Here is a 19,531-nt window from a genome sequence, read left to right as displayed (position 1 = left end):
GAGTACGAAAAAACTAATGGGTTTGTCCGAACCCATGAACCCCCACCTAGCTCCGCCTCTGTATCAGGTGAGGAAAAAGAGGAAAAACTTGTCTAACAGTTATGAACCTGTTCACCAATTTACCATCCTCTTTGAATGGGAGTCAAGAATTCTTTGTAAATTATAACTCTCATTGATTTTGGACAGCCCTGTATATTCAATTCCTTGATTTCATCTTGTTTAAGATCATATGACATCAAATATCCATTTTTGCTTTGAAAAAGCAATACATAATCTTTCCACATTACTAATGGGTTTTCAGTAGGAAGACCAATTATTGTGTACTTCATAATCCAAGACTCATAAATATTGTAATCCTTCATAATCCAAATTTCCATAAAATCTGTATTTGGATCAATAACTGAAGGGTAACATAACAAACTCAGAGACTCATTCAAAATTAGGAGGCTATGAAGTGTGCCCTCTGTAAATTTGCTTGTATCTGCTGGCATTTGTATATTTCGGAAAATTTTGGTTGTCACGTCAAAGCAAAGAATGATCTTTTGTCCTTCAAATGATGCAATCCAATGGTAACAACCCTTATAAGACACTGAAGAATTCAACCAAAATAATTTGGGCAATTGTTGATCCACATGATCCAATTTTCTCCAAATATCAATACCCAATTCATATACCTCAACCCTTTTCTCTCCATCGTTAATGTGTCCGAAGCCATCTTCCTTGAAAACTTCAGATATTCTAAAAACCTTGAAATCATTAACAACTGAATCGTAACCAAATCCACCACTTTCAAACGATTGATATTCTCCCTTTGAAATTTGGAAAGGGCTAGGAGGGAGACGTTTATAATTTCTAGTTGATGTATTGAACACGATGGTGGTTCGTGGTTCCATCAAAGCAATTAAACCATGGCTAGAATTGATGAGCTTATCACTTTTAACACTAGAAATACTTGACGTATAAGGAACATCTAGATCTGGATAAACAGTATTTAAATTATCTTCATCGTCATTAGAAATAAAAGAAAAAACAGCTTTATATCTTTCAATTTCTTCTTTGAAGGAGCACTTTAAGAGGATGTTATCATATGTCGAATTTAATGTGTGATTGTAATGAATATTGATGAAAGATGAAGATTGTATGAGAGTGTAAAGAGTTTTGGAGACACTTTTGAATCGCAAGATAAATTTCAGTGGAAGTCTCTAAAGGATATGAATGACCATATCTTGAGGATATTTCTTCATAATTCCGTCTACCATCATGTATTTTTTACGACATAATTTCAGATACAGTTTGGAAAATGATGTGCTATAAAAATTAATAGTGCCCTTAGCACATCAACTTGAATTGTATCCCAAAGCTTATTCTTCTGAGACTAAGATCCATAGCAAACTTATCATCCGGTATTTTGTGGTTGCAAATGTGTTTGCTGGTGCAACATTTTTTTTTCTTTTTGGTTTAAAACAGTTATATCTTAATCTCTATCTATCTATCCATCATGATATTATATCATCATATTCATATTTCATATATATATATATATAATACTAAAAGTGGAAAGTTCCAAAGTTCTAAGTTGGATTACCATTTCGCCCTTACAATAAAACAAAATATTATAAAATATAATATCAGTTATATATTAAATAATAATCCTACCATATTATACTAAGTATCATATTTATATTTATAAAATTATTACTCCCTCCGTTTCAAAAAGAATGACATAATTTGACTTGACACGAAATTTAAGAAAATAAAGAAGATTTTAAAATCTTGTGGCCTTAAATTAAGGAAATAGACTCAGGCATCATGGATGTACATTTAATTCCTTAGTATAAAATAGAATCAATTGCATATTTAAATTTGATTGCTTTTGGGCATTAAATTCTTATTCCATGTATTTGTTTTTTCACTTCTTTCTAACGGATAATTATAAATTTAAAAGGCATTTTAAGAATGTTTCTCCAACATAACTTTTGAGCTTTCTACAAAATTTTACGCAAGCTTTTGGCTTATAAATATCATGTGCATGAGGTAAAATTATTATTGGCAGATACAAAAGTTAATTTGCCTTTCAAAGCTCAGAAGAAAAAAGAAATTGATTTCATCAATTAAAGAAAATGCTTAAGCGTGGAGATCGCCGATTAATTAAGGTAAAAGGTTGTAGTGGAGTGTTCTCTTGCTTTCCGAAGGGTTTAAGCTTAGTGGTGTTTGTCGTAGTAGTATTTTTATTCTTGTATAGTCTTTCTTTTGCTTTCTACCACCAATTATTTTTATAAAGTTCCAGTTATTGCACTTTTTTGGTTGTTATTATTTTCGTAATAGTTGTTATATTATATTATATTCTCTTCACTGTCATTTTTCCTTTTCATATTTACTCTGATTTGCTATACTCGACTCAAATCGAGGGTCTTCTAAATTGAGGTAAGGTTTGTGCACACCCGACACTCCCTAGACGGATTTCACGGGATATGTTATTATTATAAAATAAATATCTATAAAATCAGACAACAAAATTTAAACGTTTAGGCTGAATTGATAAATGTACATCTATTTTGCTTTGTTCGCAAGTTTTTTCAAGAAATATGCTCATTTAATCCTGTTTGATCAGTTATTGATAATTTTTAAGATTTCTTTTGTCTTTAAATTTCAATTCTTTTAGTTAATTCAGTATTTAGAGGTAATTGCATGCATATACAGTAATCTAGAGCATGAAATTCAATCAGTATATTTCTATATACCATTATGGGGCTATATGATATTGATTTTCTTCACCTATTTATTGCTAGATGGTAACTACGTTTGTCCGCTTTTTTGAATTTATTTCTATTCAACAAACAAATAACTAAAGTAATGAATTACAGTATACAATACAAGTTCAAATTTTAAATGATGTCTCTGTGTCATAACAACAAATATTTTCTCAAGTGACAACTTTTAAAATATATTTTTGATTTATTATTTTAATACACAAATTTTATAAAAGCTAAAAATATATGCAACACATGTTCCATGTAATTAGTGTGTGTGTATATATATATTTTATATATATAATGGTGTGTGAAGCAATGAATATGCTGGTCAAACATCGCTGGTAAATTTTATCTTTTCTTTTGTCAGAAATAAGTATTATCTTATTCTAGAGCAAAATATGATGCAGACTTCGTTATACATAATTTGCAATTGTAGGATTTGTCAATGCAATTACTTCCCTCTCATGATCTGTGCCTTTAGTTTTTTTCTCTTTAAACTTGTAGCTTCTGAATTTCGAATATGGATAACTTATTGATTCTCTATTATTTTCTATCTATAATCTATATGATTAAAGTCTTACAAATGATGTGTATATTATATTTTTCTTCTACTTTTTGTGTGTTTTTTCTCTATCAGTTTTGACCAATTTAATTTTTATGATTTTTTTTATCATTATCGTAAGTTTGTATTATTATTTGGTTCAAATTAGTCATTTGTGACTTTATTGGAAGTGTGTTAACTACTAAACAAAGTTCAAACATTACCGATAGTAGCTTCAAATGAATTGATTTATCGATGGTAGTTTCAAAGGAATTGATTTTAAACATTACAATGTGCCCCTCATTTTGTGTTTCTTGACGCACATTAAAAAAATATTACTCACTTCACACTATTTTCATAAAATTTTAATTGTTCTAACTATCTATAAAAATTCACATGAAACACACGTGCAACACATGTGTCTAGAGACTAGTAAATAATGAAAAGGGCATTGCGACCACACACATCAAAGTCAGACTAAAGAATATATATTCACATACAAACAAGTCCTCTATGGAAAAAGGGCATTTGGACCAAGTCCTTACTGCTATGCACGGACAAATAAGTTACAAAACAACATAATACTATTATTTTAACTCAAATTATTTCCTAAATCTAACCTAATAGAAAGGGACCATCATACACGAAACAAAATTCTCAAAAGATTACAAATATCTAACTTACGGCTATGCATGATTAAATAAGATACGAAACCACATGAATACTACTATTTAAGTCAAAGAATAACATAATAGAAAAGGACCACCATATGCAAGACAAAATTCTCAAAAGATTACAAAAATCATAAATTATCCCAATACAATCTGCTAGAGGCACCTTCTTATTCCTTGCCGCAACGTATCCCAGGTTGGCTACCCTTCCCTTGAGGTGGGTGGGGTGGACGTACACACGTGGAGGTCTATGTGGCATATTAATACACACATCATGAGATTCTACATAACTCTTTCGTTAAATAGAAGGGTATGATCCAATAGTAAGACGGAAAGACTAATTTTGAGTCGAAAGATAATTTGAGCATATTTAATTTATTTCGAATAGATGAAACATAGTTTTTAATATCTACTACTATTTATATATATACTAGATAATGCACGGGCCCAATAATATAAATGGTATGTTTTGGGGCTAATAACCGAGTTTTTGAAGCGATTGTTTGTGTGGATAAAGGAATAAGTTTTTTTTATCACAAACCTGTACTTTCTTTGACGCTATTTAAGGCATAATAAGACTACCCACATACAACATTTTTGAAATATTTTATGTTGTCAATTATCATGATTTATAGTATTTTTACGATAGATTCACTTCAAGAATCAGTGGAATTTTTTGTATTTTTTTCAAAACATATTTTATATTGTCAATTATCATGATTTATAGTATTTTTACGCAATTTTTAAATATAAAAAATAATAAGACAAATGAATTAAAATGGACCCAATATATGTTATTTTTGTTGTCTCAATTTATGTGACACAAATGAAATTTGGAGAGTCATCCAAATTTTCATATTTTTTTTTAAAAATGTTTTAAGTTATTAATTATTGTGATTTATAATATTTTTATGTAACTTTCAAATAACCTACATTACTGATCACTTTGTCCTAATTTATGTGATATGGATAAAATTACAAAATTAACCCTTTTAAAATGTCTTTCAGATATTTTAAATTGTTAATTATTATTATTTATAATACTTTTTTGGTAATTTTAAAATGATATGTGTTATTTTTTCTGTCTCAATATATGTGAGCCTGAGAGTCAACGTATTGTATTATATAGCTTTTAAATATTTTAAATTGGTAATTATTGTAATTTTTAATGCTTTTTAAGTCATTTGTAAATAATATATGTTGCTTCCTTGATTGGGACTTTTCCATTTGTGACACACATATATAGATATTTGGTGCCCGTGCCAACACGGGCCCAATAAATATTAATTTTTTTTGTTTTAATTTATGTGATATAAATGAATTTTGAAGATCAATCGATTTTTTATATGTTTTCTTAAAAATATATTTGAAGTTATTTTGTGATTTATAGTATTTTTGCGTTAGTTTTGAATAATATAGGTTACTCATGTTTCAATTCACGTGAATAATCATAAATATTTTCAGTTGTTAATTTATTGTGAATTCTAGAAATTTTGACGTTATTTTCAAATAGTACATGTTACTTATTCTATTCCAATTAGTCAACCAAATTTCTTATATGATTTTAAAATATTTTTAATTGCTAATTATTGTGATTTATAGCATCTTTTATGTAACTTTTAATAATATATAATTTGTTCAAATTCATATGACAATGATAAGATTTCAAGAATCAACGCAATAAAAATTTAATTTTTTAAAAAAGTTGTACCTCTAATATATTTTGTAGCTAAAATATACTCTCTCTGTCCACTTGTATTTGTCATGTTGCGCTTTTTGAAAGTCCATTTGACTAATTTTCAAAGTTAAATCAAATTGTATTAATTTGATATTTTAAAAAAAAACTTAAATATGCAAAATCTATACAAAAAGTAATATAAATTGTAATTTTTTGCGTATGAATATGATGAAAAAACACATTGTAAAATATTAGTTAAAATTCTTATAGTTTGACTCTAAAAAAGAAATCATAACAATTAAAAGTGCATAGAGAGAGTAATAAATATGTAATTAAATTTCAAGAAGTTTAAAATAAAAGGTTGAAAAAAAGAATTAGATAGACAACATGTATTAAAAATTGAAAACATATAAATAATAAATGGGCCTAAATGAGGTCAACTTTATGGCTAATAAAGTAGTAGGTAATTAATGGTGTTAAATTGTCCAATACTATAAATTTTAAAGGTACAACCATAAAAGAAGAATGTACAACACTATCAAGCACATATCATCCATCACTTGTCATGTGCTAAGTAGTAGATATTCCCACTTATTAGATATAGTAATATATATATATATAATAAAATAAATGGCAATAACCACACAGCTGGTCAACATGTCAGCTTAGGGTCTTTAAAAATAATTTTGAGGGCAATATGGTCATTTTTTTGTTACTTTTTGTGCATTGTCTTGCTTGAGAAGGGGACTTATTTGTTTTTTGGGGTTTCAAATGACAAAACTATCCTGAACTTCTACTCAATGCCACGTAACTCCCACCTTTTGCAATATGATCCTACAAGGCATTTTGGTAAATTTGCTAATAATGACAAAATATTGTTGCCCAAAAACTTAATCTCATTGTACTTTCCATATAATCTTTTTGCACACTTGGACCAACTTTCCTATATCATCATTCATCATTATATATTATTTAACCATTTCGCAACTAAAAAAAAAACTTAACAAATGTTAGAATCGTTAGCTTACATGCTTCAATTTATACTATTCACTTTCTTTTTTAGTCGGTTTTTATATAATTGTTATATTTTTATATTTGGTAATAATTTAACTTTAAAATGCTAATTTTATTCATAATGAAATGATTTATAGTCATACAAATATTTATAACTTATTTTAGACTATAAGTTTCATAAATTTCTATTTTGTTTAAACTTCATGTTAAATCAAACTACATTACATAAATTGAGGTTAGAAGCAGACACCCCTTCTTGACATATCTGCTTCTAGCTGAGCATTTTTATGAAATGTATGTGCTTTCTTCGTTTTAATTTGTTTGTTTTATTTTTCTTTTTAGTTTGCTATATATTTGAAAATTATATATAAAAAAAAACTATAAATCACAATAATTAACAATTTAAATTTTTTTAAAGATATATATATAAACAATTTGATTGCCTCTTAAAATTCTATGTGTGCCACTTCCATCGGGATAGTGGGAGTAATGCATATTATTTTAAAAAATTTAAGTCACCATAAATAACAACTCCAATAAAAATTTGAAATTACTCTCTAATTTTCATCTATATCACATAACTTGAGATATCACGAATAATATATGTTGGGCCGTGCTCCGATATCTAGTATAGTATATAATTAGGGAAAACAACACAATGTATCCAATTAAAGGGAGCATTTTGCAGGAGATATTTTGAGAGTGGAGCTCTACCATTTCACATGAGAGAGTAGAGGAATGACGAGGGCTTCCTTTACTTTATCTTCCTCTTCTTCGCTTATCCCCTCTCCGACTTCTATTGGTGGTCGCCGTCGTATCATCACCGGCGCCGGCGTCGGCCTTTGCTGCGCTGTGGCCGCCACAAGCTCTTCTTCTAGGATTGCATTTGAGAAGAAGAAACAGTGGAAAGAAGGTGAATACCCAGGTTTCTCTGAAGTTTCCGTTTCCCACCTGAACAACAAGAAGGGGAGTAGGACCCCTATTAACAAAAAAATCCATAGAAAGAATACCGCCAATCCTTGGGTCAATACTGTTCCTGAAGCTCTTTCTGATTGCATTGATAAAAAGCAATGGCAACAAGCCCTTCAGGTCTTCTTTTTCATTTAATTAGGAGAATATTGAATTTATTTTATTTTTTAGTGGTGTTTGTCGAAATTTTTTTTGAGTAATGGGTGGAAACTTTAACTGTCTATACTTTTTCTACTTGTAAACATATGGATTGAGTCAGGCTATATTTTTGTACGTCTAGGTATTTGAGATGTTAAAGAAGCAACCTTTTTATCAACCAAAAGAAGGTACTTACATGAGGCTCCTTGTTCTTCTTGGAAGATGTGGGCAACCAGGACAGGCTCAACAGCTTTTTGATTCAATGATTGAAGAGGGACTCGAACCTACTTCAGAACTTTATACGGCCTTGATTGGTGCTTATTGTAGAAGCAACATACTTGACAAGGCATTTTCTCTTCTTCATGCCATGATTGACCTACCTCATTGTCAGCCAGATGTTTACACTTACAGTATATTAATCAAGGCATGTGTAGACGCTAGCCGATTTGATTTGGTTGAGTCACTTTATGAACAAATGTCTTATCGTTCCATAGTTCCTAATACTGTCACTCAGAATATAGTCTTGAGTGGTTATGGTAGAGCAAGCAAGTATGCAGAAATGGAGAAAGTGCTTTTAGGGATGCTAGAAAGTGCTGACAGCAAACCTGATGTATGGACTATGAACACTATCCTGAGCATATTTGGCAACAAGGGGCTGATTGAAATGATGGAGAGATGGTATGAAAAAATCCGTAATTTTGGGATTGAGCCTGAAACGCGAACATTTAATATCCTCATTGGTGCTTATGGGAAGAAAAAGATGTATGATAAAATGTCATCTGTAATGGAGTACATGCGTAAACTCTCATATCCATGGACCACATCAACATACAATAATGTCATTGAGGCGTTCTCAGATGCAGGTGAGGCAAAGCATATGGAATACACCTTTGATCAAATGCGTGCCGAAGGGATGAAAGCTGACACCAAGACCTTTTGCTGTCTTGTCAGGGGATATGCAAATGCAGGCCTTTTTCATAAGGTGATCAACACTGTCCAGTTAGCTGGGAAATTGGAGATCCCTGAAAACACTTCCTTATTCAATTCTGTTATTTATGCGTGTGCAAAGGCCGAGGACGTAATGGAGATGGAGAGGGTTTTCAAGCGAATGAAAGATAAGCAATGTCGACCTGATCTCATGACTTACTCTACTATGATTAATGCATACCAGAAAGAAGGCATGACAGACAAAGTTTATGATTTGGAACAAGAAAAGCTCATGATGGTTGCCATTCACTCCAATGACAGCCACAATGATGAAGAAAAGCTAGAGCTGCTGCCTACTTGAAAGCTAATTATGCAATATCTGTGAACAATGCATCCAAGCTACATCTTTTGTTTGTTTTATATAGAACTTAGATTGCCTAGATCATCTAGCTGTTTTTCTGAAACTAATAATTGTCCACTGTCATTGAGTTTATGAAGTTAAGAGGTGACCTAGGTATGACTAAACACTTATTACTGATGATTATTTCTGGTGTACATCAAATTGAAATGGATATTTTGTTTTCTGTTTATATTATTGGTTTCTAACTTTTGGCATCAGGACCATCCTTTTCTCCCAATTCTGAACTGGTATGTGAATAAAATTTATTATTTGAAGTTCAAGCAGGTTGTGCTCTGCTCTCCCTGTACTTCAAGTTTCTGGGCCTTTTTCCAATGTTTAATATAATGGATTTCTTGGTAAGTAGTTCCTCTCTTTGTTATCATTTATTAGTTTATGTTTTTTTGGGGGCTGAGAGTATTGTTTGTGTTGCCAAAAGCAACTGAAATTCATTAGCTACAAGAAACCCGTCCACAGGAACATGGAGGATTCACCTCCTCCCCGCAAAGGGAAACTAACATGAAGGATACATCCAGTGGCAGACCCAGGATTTTTGCTCAGGGGGTTCGAAGAATAAAGAGGAAGTTCAGGTGGTAATGCAAGTGCGCGGTGAGCGTAGTAGCCCCTCGGCATGCACTTTGTACAAGAACCATAGATATTTCATTGGTTCATAAAAGTAAAGACTAAGCTAATCAAAGATATTGAGAACAAAGATGCATTGATAAGAATTTTAGTGGATCGACTGTATTACATAAGTTAATTCCTAAAACACATGAAAATTAAATGATGAAAAAGGGAACAAGACGGGGAAGAAAAATATTTACCTTATCATGCTAAATTTAACTCACTTTAGCATACCGTATTAAACATTTCTTTTTACTTTTATCATGCTCCCTCGAGCATTCTTAAAATTTCTTGTGCTTTTTATACTTTTATTTTGTAATGTTTTACTTTATATTTCACTTTTTAAAAATTTTAAATTAATATCCATTCAATCAAATATTACTATGAAAATCGTCAAGATTCTCTAAAAGTGTGTAAGAATAGAATTACTAATATTATAATGCATATTATTAATATAAATAAATATCATCGTCAATTTTTTTAGTTCATATAGTTCAATTTACTAGGTTAGTCATAATTTGTAAATAAATAAATAAAAAACGAATAAATCAAATAAGTTTAGTTTTCATCTCACTAAAATAGAATTAAAAATATAAAAGAAATTTCATTAATTCTATTAAATTAATATGTTTAAAAGGACGCTGACGATATTTAAGTTTCTTCACTCAATTACATCTAATTTACATTTTTTTTAAAAATAATCTATATTTCTATCTCAATTTCAAGTTCAATATAATTCATCATTTCTTTTAAAAAGTTATTCAAACGTATATGAAAAAAGAGTTGTGTTGAAACAAAATGAATAATAGATATAAAAAGAATAAAATATAAAAATAAAAGAATGTGTCTAATAAATTTAAACAAAAATAAATTAAAAAGAAGAAATGGAATAAAAGGAAAAAATAATGAAAAAGAAGAAGAAGGTCTAAGCCCAAAAGTTCCATTTTCCAAAGCTAATATTAAAAAAGGGAAAAAATGTTGCCAATGGGACTTGAACCCATGACATAGGGGCACTACATGAACCACTTATCCATTGAGCCAAGCCTGTCCTTTGTTCTTAGGGGGTTCATTTTAATATATATACATATAAAATTAGAATTTGACGTTATATATACAGTGTAATTTTTTGACGAGGGGGTTCGGGTGAACCCCCTGGGCTCCACCTAGGTCCGCCCCTGGATACATCTTCTCAAAAATAACATGGAAGATGCACCTTCTCCCATAGAGAAAAAACTCCCTCTCAGTAGTGTAACAGCTGCGAGAGGCATTATAAAATTCTCCTTTGTGGCTAAACAACTATTGTTTGAAGTTAATAGAAGTTTGAGGGAAGTACATTTACCTTCTTTGAAGTTGGATCCTAACACATTCTTACTTTGTTATATTAATTGTCAAGAAATGGACCTTTGATTTGACTCCATCCAAAAATTGGCTCATGAAGTGGAAAATTCGAAGGACCATAGAAGGATGCCAACTACCCATCACACAACTGATGTGGATCTTCTAGTCCCCCCTGCACTTCCAAGTCTGGATATCTAGAGCATTTACAATATAATTTGAGACCCTAAAATAGGGTAAACCAAGAATTGGATGGGTCGACTTTGATACCATGTTAAGAAGGAGATTTTGGGTCTAACTCAATTGCATAAACTAGCTATGATACCGTATTGAAATGTGTGACCATCTCATTATATCATAACATGTTAGAGAGCACACTTTTATTTACTTAATTAATATCTACAATTGAGGTTTTATAAGATGGATTCTATGGAACAAGAGTAGGGAGGGGATTTTGGGAAGAACACATGGGAGAGAGGAGGGGATGAAGTATGAAAAATACTAATAAATTTAGCTGAAAAAGAGGTTTTATGCCTTCAAAATCGGCGTGAAATGGTTTGCCACATCAGCATCTTGTATACACAAGCCACACTTTTGTCAATCAAAGGTGTTCAACTGGTCATGGCTGAAGATAAAATGTCTAACTGATGTATCGTGCCAACTTTAATGGACTATCTAGATAATTAGCCCAGAATTTATGTAATGGACTATCTATGTATCGTGTTCATTTATGGCTTTTTTTGGTGTCTCTGGAAGGAGAGAAATAACATATGCTTTAATGGAATCTCGACTCCTATGTTTGGAATGTTTATTCAGTTGGCACTTTCTCTCCCCTGTAAACAGTGTGGATAACTTTTTGAATTTTGTTAGCTCCCTGTCTTTACCTTAGTAGAATATTCAGGGAATTCTTTTGGCTGTTTTACAGGTAAGTTTGCTTCATGTTTTGTTTGAAGCAGCTTCTTTTGCTCTCTTGTAACATTTGCATCTTCTTGATGCTTTTCTAATATGATTTGATTACTTTACCAAAAAAAATTTTAATGTAAAACTTAATATTTATTTTGAGAGAACATTTAAAGTATGTTGTAAAGTAAATTCTACTTTTAGTTCTGAGGGTCTTCCTTTTCACTTCCATACTAGAATTTGCTCGAAAGAAATAAAGTGATAACTAGGAAATGCACTATCCTAAGTCGAGAGAAATGGAGAGGGCATTCTTGCATCATTTTCCTCAATTTAAACAAATACTAATTGATACAACAAGAACGGAGAAATAATGGGCTTAAATTCCAAATAGTAGTAGTTCATTTGCATTACTTGTATGAGAAAGAACACCGGGACTAGCATGGCATGCCAAATTGGCATGATTGATACAGGCAGATCAATTTGTCAGAATGAGACTTATGACTTCAATGTTCTTCTATCTGGTCTGTCCAAACAGTAGAGAAAATATTCTCTCAACAATAATTGCTGTCATGATCAAATTCTTTGTACTAATTAGAGCATAATTTTATTAGTAGTAGCCCCATGCACAGTGACTTCAGCCTCTATAACACAAGTGTCCCTGACGAGAAAGCCGGCTCCTGGCAAACTGAAATACCCAATTGATATAAATCTTGGCCATCCGCAAACCGTCTGTGATCCACTGAACCAATAGTTGGCTGCAACCAAAAGTAGTATACATGATGATTACATACTAATGATCCATTAATCTTTTCAACATTTTTACATCATTAACTTTTAAAGTTCTCGACTGCTGTTAAGTACCTTTGCCTAAGTCATGTTGGGCATTAACTTGATCAAGGATACGCATTGTAAAATCTGCATATATTTGACAACCCTGAGAAAGGCTGGTTGGTTCTGCCAATGCCAAGTATAGTGATAGATGGTTGCCTGTACCACTCCCTTTGCCCTTGGGGTATACCTGTATCTTCCTGTTCAAGTTTATACATAGATACAGATATCCATTATGTATATAACAGATATTTAGTTACCCTGTTTGAATAAAGGAAACGAGTGATTGTACCATTTATGTTCTGCTACCATGAAGGTCTTAGAGTCTACACAATCTGCAGTAAGAGCAGAGAACTTGTCGATCTTCCAGGTGTGCTTATAGCTAATGGGGTCTTTCACCATGGAGAGACAGTCTTGTCTACCTCGGAACTTTTCTTGACGGACATATACCTCTGCTCCTAAGACACACGTGTCATCTACAACATACCCATTTTCTGGATTGTTGAAAGCTTCTTGACTCATGAATCGATCAAATCCCCATTCCACCTTCATAGCATGGAATCTTCTTCCCTTTCCAGTAAATGTATCTGTTGTTGTAATTAAGAAGACTTGATTCTTTTTCCTTTGCTATGTGTAAAAAAAGAAATTGAAGTATATCTAAGAACTGAGACCTTGGAGGACCAAGTAGTTGTCATTGTTGTGATCAAGCAAAAACAGCCGAAAACCAACATGGACCTCCCAACCTGCAGGTGCTAGTGAGGTTGCATCCGCCATCATCAGATACACAGAAACATGCTTCCCTGCTTTATTCTTGCTTTTGTTTCCATTTTGATGAAACACCAACTTCCTGCATAACTTACAAAATTTAAAACTGAAGAGAGTAGTTACATTAATTAGATTACAGTAGCTAGGATAAATTTGCTGCACCATTTATATCCGCCAGCTTCGAAATAAGGAGAGGTGTATTTCTCAATATTGTTCTTCTTTAGAAGAGAAAGTGACTGAATTTTGATTGTGTAATGAGTAGGGGGGGTTTCTGAAATGGATGTTGAAACTCCTGCAACAAAATATTAGTAGGAGGCAGCATTAGAACATATATATATAAACTGAATGAATTGAATAATTTTGTACAGTAGCTTTAAATCCATAAGAGCCCACCATCTTCTTTGTAGAAATTTGCCATGACCAAGTATTTGTTATTATCTTCAAGTCTGAAGTGTACAATCATTAGCCTATTATTTATATGTATGCATCACAATTAAAAAATTGAATTGCCTCTCCCAAAACGTTATCCTTAACTTAAGCCGGGTTACATATGTATCTTCTATTAGCATAACATTCCAAAGTTCCAAATGGAGGTTTCGAATACATATTCAGACTCTACGATGTTCCCATCTTTTGTTGCTTATTGCCAGATTCTACATGTCTTCTTGTTACACCACACTCTTCCTTTCTTAACATATTTTAATAAATTTATGTTTAGAAATTCTTTTTAAGTTCAAAAGATGCTTTTTGGTGAAGGAGCATAAAATTTCCTTATTTCTTAAATATGTATCCGATATTTTAAATTTATTTATTTTATATCCAATATTGATAGAATTAATATCTCAAAAAGGTTACTCAATATGATTCTTTATGTAACAAAATCATTGAACTTTATTTTGTATCAACAAAATCACTAACTCGAGAATTTTATTTTTCAAAATCACTCAATCAAATTTATAATTTTTTTTTTTAAAAATCCAATATGTAAAGATAAATTATTTTGATACTATGTGAAACTTGGACTCCACAAATAATTAAATTAAATTAAATAAAACCCATAAATAACCTTAAAGAATGAGGAAATAATATTTTTTTAAAGTTGGGATAATTTTTTAATGAATAGGTTCGTTTTAAAATTTATAAGCCTTTTTAGACCTTAATTTAGATTAATCTAATGTTTGTCTATTGGATAGAAATATATAAACAATATTAGATCTGATTGTTTATCTAAAAGAATATCTTTTAAGTGTATCGTAGACAATGACATTTGAATCGGGAAAATAATAATTAGGATAAAAAAATACTGCAGCAATTGTATTTATTGATTTCAAAATATGAGTGTTACAACTTTCTGATTCATCTTTTTGAATTTATGTATTCAAGGGCTTTTGAGTTTGATCTTGAATCCCGAACTTGTTCTTGACTGTACTTGGATTCAAGGGCTTTTGAGCTTGTTCTTGAATTTGGTGGTCTTGATCTTGAGTTGTTCTTGAACTTGATCTTGACTTGTACTTGAATTCAAGGCCTTTTGAGTTTGTTCTTGAATCCAGTGGTCTTGATCTTGAGTTGTTTTTGAATTTGAATGCTTGAGTACTTGAATTTTTGAACTTATGGCTTTTAGAGAAATCTGCGGCGTTTGATCCACGAGCTTTCTCTAGCTTCTTGTTAGAATTTTGGGATCTTTTTAGAATTATGAGGACCCCTATTTATAGTTGTAGAATGGAAGAGTTATGATGAGAACAAATTTTCCTTCGGTCAATCAAATTTAAGTGAAATGGCGAAGGAGTAGTGATAGAAACAGGTTTCCTTCGATCAATCAAATTTAAGTGATATGATGATATTTGATTGGTCGGAACACATCACTTGTACATGTAACACATTTTTATTGGTCTTTATTGGAATAGGAATGTCATATGATTCTGACACATGACATGATCCTATTGACTTCTTTGTTTGATGTGGCATGCCACGCCATTTGACACATAATACCAAACAAGGCCTTTAGGATAAGATGACATTGAACTTAGCAAAGTAGGCTCATCATTTGTAGCTCAAATTAATGGATTAGTCCAATGAAATTGAACTTTAATTAAATCCATATTTATTAGACTTAAATAATTAATTTAAAATATTTATTTGGATTAATATATCTTGAATTTAATATGATCCGAATCATTTAATGAATTTATGTCCAATAAATTTTAAATAATTAATGTACATTTGCATAAATTTTTTTAAAAAAAAAAATTGGGGCAAGGGACATTTGTATAAATTAGCTGAAATTTGAAGTAAGGTAGAAGAAAATAAAATGAAGCTTTCAAAATAAAAATAGCAAATAACAAACTTTGCTAAATTTAACATTCAACTTTAATCTTCATCCATGGATGAAGACAACACAACTCCCACACCTTCTACCCCTCCAAAACCCCCAGATATAGGTTTGTAACTTTGTACCCTAAGATAAGTACCATTCTACAAATCTTATTCCGATCTTAAATTGCTTCAAAGATAAGCTATTGAGGAATTAAATTCTGATGTAATTTTCGGTTACGAAAGTCCTATTAGTAGTGGATGTTGTAATGATCTTCTAGGTCATTTTTTCCATTTTCATGTATTTTTTATATTTGGAGTTTTTCTATAACCGCCCCGAGTTAATTATGATTTAGTAGGACTGACATGACAATCACCAGACATGTTGTTTATTATTTATGCTAGTTTCCATGATTTAGAGCTTCTGATGTTTAGATATTTAACTTCGATAAAATTTTTAGGTAAATAACTTCTGAATGTAATTGTAATTGTTTCGTTAGCTTCAAAATGCCAATTTTAGTCTAGATGGACCTTTGGTTAGGGTCTGAGGATTTCGGGCTCATTTCAAGCTACCGTATGATTTTTAGCTATAATAGAGCTTGGGGTATAATTTTCATCAAAATGACCTCCATTGGAAGTTTTGACAGTCTTATTGAGTCTGTATTGTTGTTTTAGGTTGGGGCATATTCAATTTGCATTCGTGGGACTCTAAACAAATCTTGAGGGTCCATTTGAAACATAAGATTTAATCCCTAGCTTGCTGGTACATTAGTTGTTAATGATACTGCTTTCATGGAGCTTGGCTCACTTTGGTGGAACCGCTCCAATGGTGAGCCCATACCAGCTATGGCTTCTGACATCACCCATACCACCCATACCAGTTATGGCTCCAACGGTGCCCCGCTCCTGCAGAGCTTGATCACTTCAACAATCTTGCTCTAGTATGATAGGGTCCTCTTCTATGGAGTAGGGGTGCTCTCATGACCTCCGCCACTATGTGGCCCTTTCCACACAGACAACACTGCTCTCAGGACCTCAAGTCTACTAGGCGGTCGTTGGGTTTTAATATCTTTCTTCTCTCTCATTTTCTTCACATAGAAGAAGTCCCTTTTGAGCTCGATTAGAAGGGACATATTTGGGGAATTGTCGTGGTTGAGCAGGGAAGCGTGGGAGCATTATCTCACTTCGAAACTTGTATGTAATGACCTTCTAGGTCATTATTATTTATTCCATTATTTTTGGCATTTAGAGCGTTCATATAGTGACCCTAGGTCATTTATAACTTGCTAGGATTGACAGTTCGGTCACTTGGTTGTTCCATTGCTTTTTGTGCAAGTTTTCATGTTTTGGAGCTTTTGAAATTTGAATGGTTGACTTTGGTCAAAACTTCAGGTGGATGACCTCTACATACAATTTTGACGGTTTCATTAGCTCTGAAACGTTGAGTTTGGTCCAAAAGGACCTTCAGTATGGATTCTGAGGCTTCTCAACTCATTCCGAGTCACCTTGTGGGTATTTACTTTAAATGGATTTTGGGTGTGGGACCCACTTTTCGTCGAGATAACCTCAGTTGGAAGTTTCAACATCTCTTTTGAGTCTGGAATGCCAAATTTAGTGAGATAACATATTTTGTTTGCGTGCATGGGCATCCAAACCAATCTTAAGCACCTAAGCAGAGTTTGTTAGGACTTCGCTAAATTTTTTGGTGTATTGTGTTAGTGCAGATGCTCAAGCAGCCCTAAGCGAAAGTTGCTTTAATGGCCAGGGTGTTGCTTAAGCAAGACCTACCAGCTCAGGCCTAGCCGGTTTGGCGACCCTAACTTTTCTTAAGCAGCCAGGGGACTGCTTAAGCGGTAGGCTATCTGCATGGCCAGACCGCTTTAATGGTAAAGTCATCTCTTTTGCGATGTTGCTTAAGTGGCCATAGTGACCGCTTTTGCGGCATTTACAGGAAGTTAAATTAGTTTTTCAGATTATTTTCTATTATGTTGTATTTGATTTTGGAGCTTTGAGAACTCGTTTGTTTGTGGGAAATCAGTGTTCTTATGGGAATTCATTAGAGGAATGCTTGGGCACTTTGGTTGGCTCATTTTTCACGCGTATTGAACTGTAAGTTCCCCTCCTTCCTTCTTTGTTATGAGATTTAATGGTGAATTGGCTTCTTTTGTTTGCATGATCTGAATTGGTTATTTTACGAGCTCGGATTGTGTCCATTTTCTAGGCACACGTTCCTTGAGCTAATTAGGACCAAATTAACAGAGTCAATGTTGGGATTTATGATGCAGGTCCCACAATTTCATGATTTTGGTGCCGACAAGTCTATATTGATGTTGTGTTCATATTTTTAATAGTGTGGAAACAATTGGATGCCTTTTGGAAGGGGAAACTATAGAAGTGTGATTTTGGAGCATGTGTGCTCAACTTTGAGGTAGGGTACGACTTACCATTCTTTAGATTGAACTTGTGATTGTGAATTCATGTTATTATTTGTAGCTTTTTCTTGTGCTTAGCCTAGACAGAAAATAGTGATTGCCTTAGACTTGCCTTTTGCAGTTAATAAGCCTTTTAGGTACTCAGACGTCACTTCGGACGACTTAGCTCCGTATAAATTGATATAGCAGACTTGAGTTTGATAATATGAACCTTATCTAGGCGAAAACTCAACTCTCGTTACCTTTCATCCATAACTCTCTTTATGATATGGCCCCAATGTTTTCAATTATGAAAGCGGGCTTCGTTTGACTGTTTTGGGATTGGTCTTGGACTCAAGCTTAGAGTGGCTTCTGGCAGCTATGAAGTTGGGCCCAATTCATGGTAGCCCTTATTATGATGACTTATGTTATGTATTCCTTCCCTGACGGATCTTATAGTCATGGTTCAAGTCGTGGACACACTGATCTTATAGTTGCGGTTCAAGGTTCGGGTACATCGTCTTCAATCAGATTCTGAGTTTCAGACACATTACCCTTGTTAGGTTGAGATATGGTGGTATTCTTCTATTGGGTTCTTCGCATGTCTTAGCCATGGTTTGAGGTCCGGACTATTGCACTCCCTTGTTTTGGATTTCACTAGTTCTCATTCATAAATAGTTGTAGCTCTTCTGTCTACCCATCGGGCTTAGAAGAGTCCATTTGGGTTATTTACTTTCAATTGTGCAAGAGTGTACCTTATGGGCTCATGGGCCCAATTAGGTTAATAGCTAGTTTCTTGCTGTTCTTTTCATTCGTTCTTGGACTCGTGTGCTTTGTAGTTAGTATTTCATTATCATTTCGCTCGCTTGACCTTTAGTTGCTTTTACTTTCTCGCTTTTTAAATCAATTTTACTTTTCAAGTTCACTCGGCCTATGATGCCTACTGAGTACTTGTTGTTTGGTACTCATACTGCACTGTGCATCTGTTTACTTGATGTAGATCCTAGCGCTAGTCGTCAGCATTGATTCAGGCCAGTTGCGGAGGACTTCAGAGTTGAAGGTTAGATGATGGCGTCCTAGTTCAACCTATCTTCTTTTGTACATAGTTGTTGGATACTCTTTTGTCTTCTAGACAAATATGTACTTTTTGTCCACTTTTGGGATTTTTACTCATATAGTATCTTTGTACTAATTTCCACCAGGTCGTGGGTTTGGATCTTGTACCTCTGTTTTTTGTATTTATGTTATTGTTCTTCTTTTTTCCACAGTG

General features: G+C 32.7%; 1 protein-coding gene and 1 pseudogene across 2 annotated transcripts; one reads left to right on the top strand and one right to left on the bottom strand.

Moving 5' to 3' along the window:
* Positions 1–119: 119 nt before the first annotated feature.
* On the bottom strand, positions 120–1,280 carry LOC125814919 (F-box protein CPR1-like; annotated as a pseudogene).
* A 6,050-nt stretch (positions 1,281–7,330) lies between these two features.
* On the top strand, positions 7,331–9,281 carry LOC125814901 (pentatricopeptide repeat-containing protein At3g06430, chloroplastic-like). 2 transcript variants are annotated; one of them, XM_049494350.1, is made up of 3 exons: positions 7,344–7,746; positions 7,907–8,746; positions 8,834–9,281. In XM_049494350.1, the coding sequence occupies exons 1-3, from the start codon at positions 7,396–7,398 to the stop codon at positions 9,050–9,052; spliced, it is 1,410 nt and encodes a 469-aa protein (XP_049350307.1). In that variant the 5' UTR covers positions 7,344–7,395; the 3' UTR covers positions 9,053–9,281. The 2 variants fall into 2 exon arrangements, with proteins under 2 accessions (XP_049350306.1, XP_049350307.1); XM_049494349.1 differs by having other exon boundaries at positions 7,331–7,746; positions 7,907–9,281.
* Positions 9,282–19,531: the final 10,250 nt, after the last annotated feature.

This window comes from Solanum verrucosum, unplaced genomic scaffold, assembly GCF_900185275.1.
Source record: "Solanum verrucosum unplaced genomic scaffold, falcon-dt-bn FXZP01000265.1, whole genome shotgun sequence".
NCBI classification, from domain to species: domain Eukaryota; kingdom Viridiplantae; phylum Streptophyta; class Magnoliopsida; order Solanales; family Solanaceae; genus Solanum; species Solanum verrucosum.
The sequence above is the reverse complement of the archived record's forward strand: the minus strand, read 5'-3'. Positions and strand labels throughout refer to the sequence as shown.